Source organism: Oncorhynchus gorbuscha, linkage group LG11 (genome assembly GCF_021184085.1).
Source record: "Oncorhynchus gorbuscha isolate QuinsamMale2020 ecotype Even-year linkage group LG11, OgorEven_v1.0, whole genome shotgun sequence".
Lineage (NCBI taxonomy): Eukaryota > Metazoa > Chordata > Actinopteri > Salmoniformes > Salmonidae > Oncorhynchus > Oncorhynchus gorbuscha.
Genome location: NC_060183.1, coordinates 30,067,430 through 30,083,883, shown reverse-complemented (window position 1 = coordinate 30,083,883; position 16,454 = coordinate 30,067,430). Strand labels below are relative to the sequence as shown.

At 40.6% G+C, this 16,454-nt stretch overlaps 1 protein-coding gene across 1 annotated transcript; it reads right to left on the bottom strand.

Annotated features, from left to right (window-relative positions):
• Positions 1–3,832: 3,832 nt before the first annotated feature.
• On the bottom strand, positions 3,833–5,438 carry LOC124047644 (neurexophilin-1-like). Its single transcript, XM_046367959.1, is given in 3 exon segments — positions 3,833–3,923; positions 3,925–4,137; positions 5,164–5,438. Coding segments are annotated over 3 exon segments (579 nt in total).
• Between the last annotated feature and the right edge of the window lie 11,016 nt (positions 5,439–16,454).

The following is a 16,454-nucleotide window of genomic DNA, read 5'->3' as shown; positions in this document are numbered from 1 at the left end:
ACCTGGCCGTGCTGCTGCTCCAGTTTCAACTGTTCTGCCTGCGGCTATGGAACCATGACCTGTTCACCGGACGTGCTACCTGTCCCAGAGCTGCTGCTTTCAACTCTCTAGAGACAGCAGGAGCGGTAGAGATACTCTGAATGATAGTCTATGAAATAGCCAACTGACATTTACTCCTGATATGCTGACCTGTTGCACCCTTGACAACCACTGTGATTATTATCATTTGACCCTGCTGGTCATTCTATGAACATTTTGGCCATGTTCTGTTATAATCTCCACACGGCACAGCCAGAAGAGGACTGGCCACCACTCATAGCCTGGTTCTTTCCTAGGTTCTGGCCTTTCTAGAGAGTTTTTCCTAGCCACTGTGCTTCTACACCAGCATTGTTTGCTGTTTGGGGTTTTAGGCTGGGTTTCTGTACAGCACTTTGTGTCATCAGCTGATGTAAGAAGGGCTTTATAAATAAATTTGATTGAATCTATCAACAAGTTATCAAAAACAAAAAAAGTTGATTTAAAAAAATACAATAACAAACAGTAAAATATGATATAGGCCGAAATAGTATCATTGATGATGCAGGATTTATAAACTATGTGTCACGTCCTGACCTTAGTTCCTTTTTTATGTCTATTTTAGTTTGGTCAGTGCGTGAGTTGGGGTTGGCATTCTATGTTTTTGTTCTATGTTTTGTATTTCTGGTTTTGGCCTGGTATGGTTCCCAATCAGAGGCAGCTGTCAATCGTTGTCTCTGATTGAGAAGCATACTTAGGCAGCCTGTTTTCCCACTATGATTTGTGGGTAGTTGTTTTCTGTCTTTGTTTTAGTTACCAGACGGAACTCAAAACATTGCAGCAGTGGAAGCTCCTCAGAAGAGGAAGGGGGGAACCATCCTCAGGGAAACACTTTAAATAGTTAAACACTAAAAATGTTATCCGTTTTAGACAAAACTATAGTAAATATATTCACATCACAAAATAATTTAATAACCTTTATTTAACTAGGCAATTCAAATGCCACATCTCCCCTGGAGCACTCCTGCAGCCTGGAGGAAGTGTAAACACTCCTAAATGCTTCACGGTCACTTTTACAGTCTGCCCATTCGATCATGACAGAATCACTGGTTGGTGAAGTCTATGGTGATTTTCAGTCCAGTGTTTAGACACTTAGGGCAAATCAAATAATGTACACGTTGGTTTATTTGAAACGTGGAATAAAAGCCACTGTTGGCTTCTATTGGTCGCTGCTAGTTATCTTCATCTCAACTAATTTGCATTGAGATGCTGCGGGCTACCTCCTTTTCCTCCTCTACCTGTACTGCCACTGCCTCGATCATGCTAATTGTTTTGGCTAACTGAGATCGCCTATTTTTATTCACATATTGTAGGTATATTCTTCGAGATGTTCTCATTTGATCTCTCTTCACATTGATTCTTCGCGTGAGATATTTTCAAACAATGGAGTCCTGCGCGGCACGTGAGGCATTTTAACCAATCAGGTTGCCGGAAAGGGCCTTTAAATGCCAGTAACCAATCGGATGTCAGGAAATGACTCATCTTTCAGCACGAAGCACTTCCGTCTCCAATGGATATAGCCATGTATGGACTAGCTAACAATATGCTCCGGAAAACAAGCATTTGAACGATATATGATTCAACATGGAGAGTTTTAAAAATAGCGGTTGAAGTTCTACACGAAACATGATATCAAAAACAACATTTATGGTTGGTGTAGTTGACGGAGTTGGGATAAAATTATACAAATAAAGTATTTATATACATTATTGCCGATTTATTTGTACATTTTATGAAAGTATGGAAGTTATAGTTGCAAAATATCCCCAAATCTGAAAATTAACAGATGGAAACAAAATCACAATTTTTTCCTGTGGTGCCTGGCCTTGACATGTTGTCCGACCAATCAAAGGTTCAGAGAATCAATTTTGTACTGAAAGCTGGCTAAATGTTGTGAGTATTTGACTCAAAGAGATTTTTTATTTTATGTTTATTTAACTAGGCAAGTCAGTTAAGAACAAATTCTTATTTTCAATGACAGCCTAGGAACAGTGGGTTAACAGCCTGTTCAGGGGCAGAATGACAGATTTGTACCTTGTCGGCTCAGGGATTTGAACTTGCAACCTTCCGGTTGCTAGTCCAATAGAGAGACAATAGTTGAACAGTTTTGAACAAATTAATTTCTTCCAAAATGAAGAAGCGAGAGAGATAAAACAAAAGGGACAAAGTTTTACTTACTTAGCTAGCAAATGCAGCTAGCTAGTTTAGCCTACTCAAACATTGCTCAAACAGAGGGAGGGTATGTTAGCTAGGTAGCTATGGTTATTCAACACTGGAAGTCTTCCAAGTCAAGGTAAACTTTTGGTTTTATAAATGTATTGCCACCGGGGCCTGCCGGTGTAACTGCTAAACTGCTAACTGCTGACAGTACACTACTGCATGATTGTAGAGGGTTTACTAATGAGTTAGTTCTATTAGCTATGTTGACTATGACTTTAATATGGTGACGATGATGTAGGTTGTGTGTAGCTGTTATGATATGAAGGTTTGGCTCTGAAAGGTTTTATTGCCTGGTCATAGACAGCTGATGTGTTGTGCACTGAAGTCCACAAGTGAAGGGAAAAGTTGAGAGGAAGAGAGCGCGTAGATGCAAGAACTAATTATACAACGATCAAAGGGATCATGCTGTTTGTATGTGGCTGCTATTAAAGTCAACTGTGTTTGCGTGTAATCAGGGGTGTATTCATATCGCCGATTCTGTTGAGAAAAAAAAATCATAAAAGGAAGCAAACGGAACGAAACAGGGACAAACGTACCGTAATTTGACCAATAGAAAAGTTTTTTGCAACTGTTGACTAAGATTACACCCCAAATAAACTAGATGCAGCAAAAGTGTGCAAGGCAGTGTTGAACGTGTCAATGTCTGTCACCTTGATTACTCAAATTTCTCTCGACCTGTGCACCTACGTTGTAAACTTTCATTCATAAGCTCGGTTGTAGCATCCTAATCATGGGTATAGGAAAAAATGTTGTATCGTGTAGTAGCGTAAATCTATCCATGTTACATTGAGCTGGATGAATGGAATATGAATCACAGTCATCCAATATGCTCAATAGAAATAAGGCCGCGCTGATAAAAAAAATTGTCGTCCCTCATCTTAAACGGCACCGAGCGCCACTGCATTGCAGGTATAGAAAGACATTGAAGAAATGTCATGTCCAGTCTTTTCTGTTGAGTCCATTCTTATTCTGTGTTGTGTTGTCGTTGTGCAATACAGTACTCGGGAATCTGCAGGTGTAGTTTAGATGCATAAAGCCTTGGAAGAGAACCAAAAGACAGCCCTTAAGTCCAAAGAGGGGCCCATCAGTTCAAGGATTTAGGTATGTCGTTCATAGACCATTTTGACCAAGACAAGTTAATGAGTCAACAACAATATAGTCAAACATATGGCCAAAATGAACAACCAAACATAATTTCAGAAGACATAAAATACTCAAGGGTGAGAGGGAACGTTTCAGTGCATTTCAGTTCTCAACTTGAATGTGTTTGAGGGGATCAGCATGAACAAGGCATTGAACATAAGCACTAATCTGGATCACACTGACTATTTATTTGTTATTCAGTGATTCTCAGTAGTATGACGGCAATGTAGTCTATTGCAAAAATACACGTTGTTTTTGCAACGCTTTGAAACACCCCCAAAGCGTTTTGTCTATGAGAACCCTTATGTTTCTCCTTGCACCCATACAAAGTTGCTTAGTAACCCCCAGCCAGAAACGTGTCTATTTGTGCCCTTTACTGTCTCTAAGGCTGTCTTCAGCCTGAGGGCATATAGGACCCTTGACTGTGGAAGTTGTAGTCCAGACAGACCTTCTGCACCAAGCGATAGTCCGTACTATAGAAAGATGATCTGGAAGAGCTTGGAACAAATCCAGGTCACATGGCTCTGGGTCTGCTCCTGGGAACAGGTCTTAGATGGTTCGCGGTTGCAGAGCGCCACCCTGTTATTGCGCTTCACCTTCTCGTACTCCACCCGACAGTTGAAGGTCTTGGAGTCCTTGGGGTAGAGCAGGCTCTTGCGCTCCAGGTCGAACTCCACCTCCTTTGCAGGTGACACCAGGCTGACGGACACATTTCCCTCATGTTGGAGTAGAATTCACCCCAGACAAACATCCTGGACAACTTGGAGTCTTGACGACAATGGGGCAGTTGGAGATTCCCCATTTTGCTTCCTTGGCATCTCCCAGAATTCCTGCTTGGATAAATTTTGGGACCCCAAAAGGATAGGAACGGCTCTGACTCTATGTGTGGGTATGGATGCCGGGTACACAAACCCACGAGCCACTGTGACCCCTCATGATGAGCTCAGATTATGTGGCCCCCACCCCATCAAATCCCTTCTTCCCAAATCGCCGCCGATGAAGGAGAGGAGACGAGAAAGCCATTGTAGACTAATTGATACAGTAGGCAGTCAATGTCCTGTCTTATTTTCTGACCAAATTTGATTGTCAGTCAATTACAGTGCATTAGAAAAGTATTCAGACACCCCTTGACTTTTTCCACATTTTGTTACATTTTGCCTTATTCTAAAATGGATTTTTAAAAATCCTCATCAATCTACAGTACACACAATACCCCATAATGACCAAGCAAAAACAGATTTTTAGACATATTTCTTACATCTTGAGAGAAATATTGACATTTTGGATCACACTATACCCTAGTCCAGGGATTATCAAACAGATTCAACCACAGGATTATTTTTTTTCGGTGGATGGTCTAGGCACCGGAACATAATTCAAATTATTTTGTAGACTACAAATTGAAGCTCCAAAAGATATGTTTGATTAAAACATAGTAATTTCAAACCTTGCTTAAATTTGTATACAATTACGTATTTATTATGTGTAGGAACAGATTTCTTAAGTTAAAATCACCTGGAGCTGATTTCCCTGTGTTTTTACAGTCTATTACATCCAACAAAGAATTGTATATATTATTTAACTTGGGAGGCTAAATAAATACTTAAACCAACCATATTAACCCTTTGACGCATACGATCACATATTTGTGATCATTTTTGTGTGGTCCCTGCAGCATACCATCGCAAATATGCACCTTCTTTCCCCTATACGGAGTTGGCCCACTCAAGGGCTCTCCCCGACAAACAGGAGATGAAGGCGGACACGCTCTCGTGTCCCGAGGGAGCCGGGTGGACGGTCGTCAGGTAGAGCTCCAACTGGAGCAGAAACCCCTGGCACCCAGCAGCCGTCCCATCATATGCCCTCGGGAGCGAGAGCCGAATCCCACTGGGTCCAGGTGACGGAGGAGTGGACAGCGTTGTGGGTTGGGGTGAAATGGATGGGGGTGTGGGAAAACCCCCTCTCTCCCATCGCTCCATGGTGTGCAGCACAAGATCCATGAATGTGCCAAGAATTTGGAGCATCGTAGCGTGCTGCTGGATGCGCTCCTCCACCGGTGACGGAGGACTGGGTGCACCTGCTTACTCCATATTTTGGTGCGTGTTTCTGTCAAGTGTCCATGTGCAGCGGGTAGGATGGAGCCAGGCGCAGGACACAGAACTGAGTAAAAAAGTACTTTACTCGAATAAACCAACAAAATAATTTCACGCAGGGAAAAATACTCCAGCTCACAGCAATAGCGAACACTTTACAAAGAACAAACACGCACAAAACCATGTGGGAAGCAGAGGGTTAAATAGGGAATAAATAATAATGGAATGGAAACCAGGTGTGTACAATAAAGACAAAACAAATGGACAAGAAACGTAGATTGGTGGTGGCTAGAAAGCCGGTGACGTCGACCACCGAACTATCACAACCCAGCAACTGTGTGAAAAAAACACCAGTGTAATCTCACTATGGTTGGGCTAACATAAATTTAGTCCAATACTCAAACATTAAGCCAACAGTGTAATGTCACTGTGTCTGTAGTATACGCTGCAAAATACTGTTCGAAAGTATAGAATGGGACTTACAGTATCAGCCTTAGTCTCACACACTATCTGATGGAGAGGAGACATGAATGGCTGTACCTTCTCCTTGTGGAAAAATTATTAAGCCAACGGCGTAATATGCTATGTCTATAGTGTTAGGTTCCAAATAAAGAGTAAAAACTCATGGACGATTTAGTAAAGCGCAAACCAAGTTTACTGGGTCAGACAGCTGAACAGACAAAGACATGTTCCCACCAGCACAAGTGTATACATACCCCAAATCGGGTGAAGTCTCCTCCTTTCCTCTAAACATAACTTATTGCCTAGCAATAAAGATGTAAAGTGATGGGGGTAATCAACTGTTACTTCTCCCTTAATGTGACCTGACCTCAGGCCCCATTCCTCACCAATCCACAGTTCGAGCCCCTGGCTCATATCCAACCTTAATCAACCCCACCATATACATTTATCCTACAGATAACCATTAACTTCTGGTCCATAAGATACCTGATGATTAACAGTATTTCAAGTTTAGAAGACAGAACCCATCAATAGTAAACACTGCACAATACTGTTAAATAGTCAAGATTACTACGGACCTACAGTATGAGCCTTTGTATCATACACTATCTGAATGATGGACTTTTCCTTGTATACAACTTATTAAGCCAACAGTGTAAACTACCTGGCTGTGAAGGGGCAGGGCATTCTACCTCACACACGTCTAGATTTTTTGGGTTTCTATTACGAAGTAGTTTATTGCCCTTCTAAGACACCATTGTCCCTTTAAGAGCTCTGTTGTGCTGCTGTGCCTAAACCATGCTTGAAACTGGTTATAACTGCATTTGTAAAACGTGATGCCACTTGAGCAATTGAAGGAGTAGAGAAAATAATGTGGTATCAATGGAAAACTGGGACCCCCACTTTTTTAAAACTTCTTTTAGGTTTAAAATAACATTTTAATAAGATAAATTGTTGAAATTGACAGGGTTTAGCCAAAATTATGACGATTACAAATACTTTACTCAGTAAGGTCACAATTATAGAATTCTATGGTCATTTCCACTAAGGCCAATTTTGAATGATTGATATCCCAGGCTTATACAGTTGAAGTCAGAAGTTTACATACGCTTAAACTAGTTTTTCAACCCCTCCACAAATTTCTTGTTAACAAACTATAGTTTTGGCAAGTCGGTTAGGACATCTGCTTTGTGCATGGCACAAGTAATTTTATAATTACTTATAATTCACTGCATCACAATTCCAGTGGGTCAGAAGTTTACATACACTAAGTTGACTGTACCTTTAAAAAGCTTGGAAAATGCCAGAAAATGATGTCATGGCTTTAGAAGCTTCTGATATGCTAATTGCCACGATTTGAGTCAATTGGTGTACCTGTGGATGAATTTGAAGGCCTACCTTCAAACTCAGTGCCTTTGCATGACATAGGAAAATCAAAAGAAATCAGCCAAGACCTCAGAAAAAATTGTAGACGTCCACAAGTCTGGTTCATCGTTGGGAGCAATTTCCAAATGCCTGAAGGTACCACATTCATCTGTACAAACAATAGTACAGAAGTATAAAGATTATGGGACCATGCAGCCGTGGTAAGGAACAAAGTCAAGGTATTCGAGTGGCCATCAAAGTCCTGACCCCAATCCCATAGAAAATTTGTGGGCAGAACTGAAAAAGCGTGTGCAAGCAAGGAGACCTACAAACCTGACTCAGTTACACCAGCTCTGTCAGGAGGAATGGGCCAAAATTCACCCAACTTATTATGGGAAGCTTGTGGACGGCTACCCAAAACATTTGACCAAAGTTAAACCATTTAAAGGCACTGCTACCAAATACTAATTGAGTGTATGTAAACTTCTCACCCACTGGGAATGTGATGAAAGAAATACAAGCTGAAATAATTAATTCTCTCGACTATTATTCTGACATTTCACATTCTTAAATAACTGACCTAAAACAGGGGATTTTTACATGGATTAAATGTTAGGAATTGTGAAAATTGAGTTTAAATGTATTTGGCTAAGGTGTATGTGAACTTCTGACTTCAACTGTATCTTGTTCTCAGTCTGTGGGCGTCATGTGTGTAGTGATCCAATATCCATAGCCATGCCATTTAACAGTTGTCAATGGCTCTTGCTCAGCCGTACTCACTCACCTTACTCGCCGAGCCTTCTCGCTAGCAAAGTCACTGATCAAAACTTTTAAGTCCAGCTTTCTAGCTAACTGACTTTCAATGGACAGTGTGGCAAGACTACAAAGCCTATTCTGGGACATGGTGGACCTCAAATAGTTTTTTTAGCAGTTTTAGCTTACTGAAAGCTCTCTCGCCACCAGCAACAGTGCAAAATATACATAAAGCAATGCATACTTCTCCAAAAATGCTTTGCAGCTGCATCTTACATATTGCATTCAGGAGACCAAGAGGGGACAGTTTAGGGGGGAAAGTGGCAGCATATACAGTGTTCAGGTGTCCTACTTCATGATGAAACTCAGGTATAAGATTTCTGGAATACTTCATGACCAGTGGTTGGCACACAGAAGGGACTTTATCCTCACTAATATGCCCAACTTTCAGAACAGCAGAAAATTATTCTACAATTTTTGCAGTGGTGTGGAACGTAGTGTTCAAGTCACTTATGTTGTCCATAGCAGTAAAAAAAACACTGTGTTCTGAAACACCGTTGCTGCACTGTCCTGAGCTGTCTCCTCTTGAGAGGTCTCATCATGGAATCTCTTCCTTTTCCTCTGGCGGCTGTGTTCCTTGCTAAACCGAGGTGCAACATAATTTGCGTAGCAATCAGCGTTGCCTCAGACAGGAGAGACTCCCATCCATTACTAAGAGCCTGAATTTCTTCCTTTAAGGCTCTGATATTGGCTGGCTCTGTGTCAAGGGAGATTTTTCCTGACTGGAGAATCCTATTCCTGTCCTCAATGCATTGCAGTACCTGCAATTATGCCAACTGACATGTCATTCAACACAATGCTGCTCACCTCCTTCTTCAGTTGGGAGTAGGGCTGTTTCAGGGGTATGGGGATGGGGAGACAGGGCTGCTGAGCCTGAAGCTGCATCTGTTGGGCCTGGCCCCAGGCAGGGGCAGGGACAACTGATTTAGTATGAATAGCTTGCTAAAAGGAATTAAATGTCGGCTAAAAGAGGAGCGAAATGTAAACACACAGAATTTTCTGTAAAGTCCTCCTCTGAGTCACTTTCCCTTGGGGGAATCCCCCATGAAACCAGATGCAGTAAAATTTCCATCTTTAGTGGAGAGAAAATTCACTGACGTTGCCTCCTCGGCCCCCGATTTAGCTTGAGGGAGAAGGTGAAGAACTTTGATAATTTGTGGGGTTGACATGACCCACAATTCAATGCAATCTGTAGTCACGTGTCATACTCCGGTAGCCACGAAGTGTCAAATTTAATCAACAAGGATGCATTTTTGGCATGTTAGACATAGTTGTGATGCTAGCTTGATAAAAAAATATATACACTACCATTCAAAAGTTTGGGGTCACTTAGAAATGTCCTTGTTTTCCATGAAACATACAAGAAATTAGTTGCAAAATTAATAGGAAATATAGTCAAGACGTTGACAAGGTTATAAATAATGATTTTTAATTGAAATAATAATTGTGTCCTTCAAACTTTGCTTTTGTCAAATAATCCTCAATTTGCAGCAATTACAGTTTTGCAGACCTTTGGCATTCTAGTTCTCAAATTGCTGAGGTAATCTGAAGAGATTTCACCCCATGCTTCCTGAGTTGTATGGACTTGATGGGCACTTCTTACGTACCATACGGTCAAGCTGCTCCCACAACAGCTCAATAGAGTTGAGATCCGGTGACTGTGCTGGCCACTCTATTAGACAGAATACCAGCTGACTGCTTCTTCCCTAAATAGTTATTGCATAGTTTGGAACTGTGCTTTGGGTCATTGTCTTGTTGTAGGATGAAATTGGCTCCAATTAATCGCCGTCCACAGGGTATGGCATGGCGTTGCAAAATGGAGTGAAAGCCTTCCTTCTTCAAGATCCCTTTTACCCTGTACAAATCTCCAACTTTACCACCACCAAAGCACCCCCAGACCATCAGATTGCCTCCACCATGCTTAACAGATGGCGTCAAGCACTCCTCCAGCATCTTTTCCTTTTTTTCTGCAACTCACAAATGTTCTTCTTTGTGATCCGAACACCTCAAACTTAGATTTGTCTATCCATAACACTTTTTTTTCCCTCCCAATTTTCCTCTGTCCAGTGTCTGTGTTCTTTTGGCCATCTTAATCTTACATTTTTATTGGCCAGTCTGAGATGTGGATTTGTCTTTGCACCATCCTGGAGTCACCTCTTCACTGTTGACGTTGAGACTGGTGTTTTGCGGGTACTATTTAATGAAGCTGCCAGTTGAGGAATTGTGAGGTGTCTGATTCGCAAACTAGATACTCTAATGTATTTGTCCTCTTGCTCAGTTGTGCACCGGGGCCTTCCACTTCTGTTTCTATTCTGATTAGAGCCAGTTTGCGCTGTTCTGTAAAGGGAGTAGTACACAGCGTTGTACGAGATCTTCAGTTTCTTGGCATTTTATCTCATGGAATAACCTTAATTTCTCAGAACAAGAATAGACTGACAAGTTTTGGAAGAAAGTGCTTTGTTTCTGGCCATTTTGAGCCTGTAATGGAACCCACAAATGCTGATGCTCCAGATACGCAACTAGTCTAAAGAAGGCCAGTTTTATTGCTTCTTTAATCAGAACAACAGTTTTCAGCTGTGCTAACATAATTGCAAAAGGGTTTTCTAATGATCAATTAGCCTTTTAAAATTATAAACTTGGAATAGCTAACACAACGTGCCATTGAAACACAGGAGTGATAGTTGCTGATAATGGACTTCTGTATGCCTATGTAGATATTCCATTAAAAAACAGCTGTTTCCAGTTACAATAACCATTTAAAACATTAACAATGTCTATTTCTGATCAATTTGGTGTTATTTTAAAGGACAAAAAAAATTGATTTTCTTTCAAAAACAAGGACATTTCTAAGTGACCCCAAACTTTTGACACACACGGAAGTGTGTATGTGTGTATATATATATCGTTACCTGTATTAATGGCACCTGTTTGAACTTGTTATCAGTATAAAAGACACCTGTCCACAACCTCAAACAGTCACATTCCAAACTCCACTATGGCCAAGACCAAAGAGCTATCAAAGGACACCAGAAACAAAATTGTAGACCTGCACCAGGCTGGGAAAACTGAATCTGCAATAGGTAAGCAGCTTGGTTTGAAGAAATCAACAGTGGGAACAATTATTAGGAAATGGAAGACATACAAGACCACTGATTATCTCCCTCGATCTGGGGATCCACGCAAGATCTCACCCCTTGGGGTCAAAGTGATCACAAGAACCGTGAGCAAAAATCCCAGAAGCACACGGGGGGACCTAGTGAATGACCTGCAGAGAGCTGGGACCAAAGTAACAAAGCCTACCATCAGTAACACACTACGCCGCCAGGGACTCAAGTCCTGCAGTGCCAGACGTGTCGCCCTGCTTCAGCCAGTACATGTCCAGGCCCGTCTGAAGTTTGCTAGAGAGCATTTGGATGATCCAGAAGAAGATTGGGAGAATGTCATATGGTCAGATGAAACCAAAATAGAACTTTTTGGTAAAAACTCAACTCGTCGTGTTTGGAGGACAAAGAATGCTGAGTTGCTGTTACAAATCCCTTTTGGCCCGACAGTCTAGGGGGGATGGTAACGAGACCCGTAACATAACTCATGCAAATTATAATTGTGACAAAGTAAAAGTGAGAACGAAATAACCACGACTACTGAAATCTACCGTCAAACTCAGGGTTTATTAATAAACACACGGTAATGGGGGGAGCAGGAAAAGGGGCTGAGCCAAGGAAAGAAACAATCTTTGGAGGGAGTTGAAAGTCCATGTTGCCCAGCAACAGCCCCAAAACATCACTGCTCTAGAGGAGATCTGCATGGAGGAATGGGCCAAAATACCAGCAACAGTGTGTGAAAACCTTGTGAAGACTTACAGAAAACGTTTGACCTCTGTCATTGCCAACAAAGGGTATATAACAAAGTATTGAGATAAACTTTTGTTATTGACCAAATACATATTTTCCACCATAATTTGCAAATAAATTCATTAACAATCCTACAATGTTATTTTCTGGATTGTTTTCTTCTCATTTTGTCTGTCATAGTTGAAGTGTACCTATGATGAAAATTACAGGCCTCTCTCATCTTTTTAAGTGGGAGAACTTGCGCAATTGGTGGCTGACTAAATACTTTTTTGCCCCACTGTGTATATATATGTAATTTGTTGTTTTTTGAGAACATTAACAATGTGTGTTCTCTTGTTTTGTACTGTTCTGTAGTTTCGACCCAATGATTCGTCTGACAACAAAATTACTTTGCATCCTGCAGGCCCAGGCATGGATCAAAGCTGGCGAATCATTTCACAGACGAATCAACCGTGGCCCTTGAGCAATTTGCTCAGAATTGCTACGGAATAAAAGGAAGAAGATCAAGCAAGCCGAGTCCCAAGCATCCGTTCAAACTCCATGTGTTGGAGGCAATTTCTCGCCAGGGACCAGGCCCATATTTTATTTTTGATGGTAAAGTTGAGCTATTTGCAAAGCAAAAGATACATACAATATTGTTGCCTTCACCTCACGGACTGCAATGTATTCCACAATAATTCACTGTTGCCTCCTTTTTCAGGAATCATGGCTCGAGATTTCTTTGAGGAAGAAATCATCAAGAGATATGCTGGACCCTATGTCAGAAAGGTGTTTCTGGGACCACATAATTTCTTTCAAGGTAGGATTATAGCAATATTTTATGTATAGGCCTATTTACATGTATATTTCTAGTATTGTTCCTTATGTTGGCTGTTACGCTAAATGTATTTTATTCTTCTCCAAATGCAGACAATGGCCCAAAACACACTGCCGCCCGGGTTTGCATCGCAATTGAGGGCATAAACTGGGTCAAGACGCCAGCAGAGTAAGTAGACCTATATGTAGTAAAATAAATATAAATAAAATACCTACAACACCTACGGTATGCCTACAGTATATCTAAAAATATATTTTTACATCTCTATATGTATTGGTCTCATGCTTTAAAACCCGATCTAACTTGTTTGGCATCAACTGAAAACATTAATCCGTAACTCTGCCAAGCCTACAAGCAAAAATGAACTGGTGAAGGCCATCAAGACGTTTTGGCTTGAGAAATTGACGATACAACAATGCAAAAATACATTGATCATCTCAGCAAGGTTTTACCCATGGTCGTGGAGCTGGGAGAAAGTGCAACTAAAATGTAGTTTAAATAAACATCTGCATTTTACTGTCTTTTTTCTCATTATTTTAGGCATAAAGATGTTGAGGAAGAACTGTTAGGGCCAAATGGAGGGATTTTCACACCTACAGCAGCTAGGCTATGGAAGAGTTGCGTGTCAATTCATAAACCATGTGCCATGGAATCTTTTCGCAACTATTTTGCAATTTATATGGCTTTCTGACATTGTGTGGTTGCATGAGATCTTGAGTTATAAATGTTACACTTTAGTGTACTTAAGCATTGAGTACATTGCAAATTGGGGGATTTTCACACCTACAGTAGCCGGGCTATGAAGAGTCTATTGTCCTGCTAATAGGAAACATTGTTTGAATGATAGGCTACACCTGCTACAGTACTACAGCACACTTGTGAAAACCTGTTTTCAAAATGCCTCCAGCTGTCCATCATTACTGTAAACAAAAACACAGTATCTTGTTTACATTATACTTTTAGAGTTTGGGATTTACAAATGTGCGCTGTGAGAATATCAAATAATAATAATAATCTCTTAGTATAACAACAGTTTTAGTAAGTAATATGCTACAGTCCAGTTACAGTTTGTTCTGATCAAGTAGAAACAAAAAAATAAGTGTCTTTTTGGGGGGGGGGTGTGCGTGCAGAAAAGAGCAGTATCAATTCTTATACTATTGTTCAGGAGGAATGTAAAATTGCGTGTCAATTCATAAACCATCAAAAAATCATTGGTTAGATGTTACAAGAAGGCCATAAAGATCATCAAGGACATCAACCACCTGAGCCACTGCCTGTTCACCCCGCTATCATCCAGAAGGCGAGGTCAGTACAGGTGCATCAAAGCTGGGACCGAGAGACTGAAAAACAGCTTCTATCTCAAGGCCATCAGACTGTTAAACAGCCACCACTAACATTGAGTGGCTGCTGCCAACACACTGTCATTGACACTGACCCAACTCCAGCCACTTTAATAATGGGAATTGATGGGAAATGATGGAAATATATCACTAGCCACTTTAAACAATGCTACCTTATATAATGTTACTTACCCTACATTATTCATCTCATATGCATACGTATATACTGTACTCTATATCATCGACTGCGTCCTTATGTAATACATGTATCACTAGCCACTTTAACTATGCCACTTTGTTTACTTTGTCTACATACTCATCTCATATGTATATACTGTACTCGATACCATCTACTGTATGCTGCCCTGTACCATCACTCATTCATATATCCTTATGTACATATTCTTTATCCCTTTATTGTTAGTTAGATTACTTGTTGGTTATCACTGCATTGTCGGAACTAGAAGCACAAGCATTTCGCTACACTCGCATTAACATCTGCTAACCATGTGTATGTGACAAATAAAATTGGATTTGATTTGATTTGATTTGTTTATTGGTAACGTTTGGGATTAATTTTGTATGCATTTTGAAGGGGGGAAACCGAGTGGATTATTGACGGAAGGGCACCAGCTAAACTGAGTTTTTATGGATATAAAGAAGGACATTATCGAACAAAAGGACCATTTGTGATGTAACTGGGACCTTTTGGAGTGCCAACAGAAGAAGATCTTCAAAGGTAAGGCATATATTATATCGCTATTTATGACTTTCGTGTCGCAACTCCCTGGTTGAAAATGATTTGTTATGCATTTGTGTGCTGGGCGCTATCCTCAGATAATCGCATGGTTTGCTTTCGCCGTAAAGCTTTTTTGAAATCTGACACGGCGGCTGGATTAACAACAAGTTACGTTTTATTTTGATGTATTGCACATGTGAAATCATGAAATTTAATATTTATAGTAATTTAATAAAAAATTTGGCGCTCTGCAATTTCACAGGAAGTTGTCGAAATGGGACACTAGCGTCCCACTGATCCGCAAGAAGTTTTAACTGACTTGCCTTGTTAAATAAAAGGTCAAATAAAAATAAATTATTATATAACATGTAGTATTTGTAACACATTTAGGCACATATCTACCTCTTCGGCTGTGCTGTCCTTTCCGTCTACTCTTTTATCTGCGAACCGGGTTGTGGCATCTTCCTCTTGCCGGGTCTAGCACTTGATGTTAGTGTCTGTGGCACTGGTACTACTACTACCAAATAAGTCGGTTAGTTTTTTACATTTACTTGCATTTGAGTGAAGACTTTTGACTCTTGTCTCTTAACTTTTCAGCCCCACCCTTACATTCTTTACTCTGCTTTTCCATTTTCTATTGTAGCCAGTTTTCGAGCTGTGTCAAAGTGTGTGAGAGTGAGACAAAGGGGGCGGGGCTAATGGTTGCATAGATGTTCGTTTGGAATAGAGCAAATGGCCTGGGGAAAAGGGGGTTTGGCCCGTGTCGCTCTACCTTCTGCCAACTTTTTTATTAGTAGTGAAAAATGTATAAGGCAGGCAGCCCACCGGCCCAGAGGTTGACCAGCCCATCAGGAATTGAGTCCGCTATTGTCTGATGCAATTATAGGTTGGCTATTTAGCTAGCTATTAACAGTAGCTATGTTCGAACACTCATACTAACCGCACTAAGCGTACTATTTGTGACGTAAATTGAGTATGTAGTATGCTTATTGGTCATAGAATGGATATAGTATGCCAGAAGTTACCGGATGTTGTAGTTAATTCGAAAGTAATTTGAAACAAAGTATACAAGCAGGGAACACTATTTCCGTGCTTTGAAGGCCCATAAGGCAAATCTTCCGAAAATGGGGGTGGCATCACAACGTTTTCAGATTTTAAGAAAATGGCAGAAAATATGCAGATACAAATTAATTGCTTTAACTAATTATGACAAATGTTGAGCAATGTAATAAAGTAATTACTTTTCAAATAAGTAACAAGTTAAAATATGTTGGCTGACAATTTGTTAGCTATGCTATCCTTATGAACCACACATGTATCATTACAGCAGCATGTACCAGTATGTCAGCTAGCTACCTAACGTTAGTTACATTTACATTACATTTAAGTCATTTAGCAGACGCTCTTATCCAGAGCGACTTACAAATTGGTGCATTCACCTTATGACATCCAGTGGGACAGTCACTTAACAATAGTGCATCTAAAACTTAGGGGGGGGTGGGGTGAGAGGGATTACTTAACCTATCCTAGGTATTC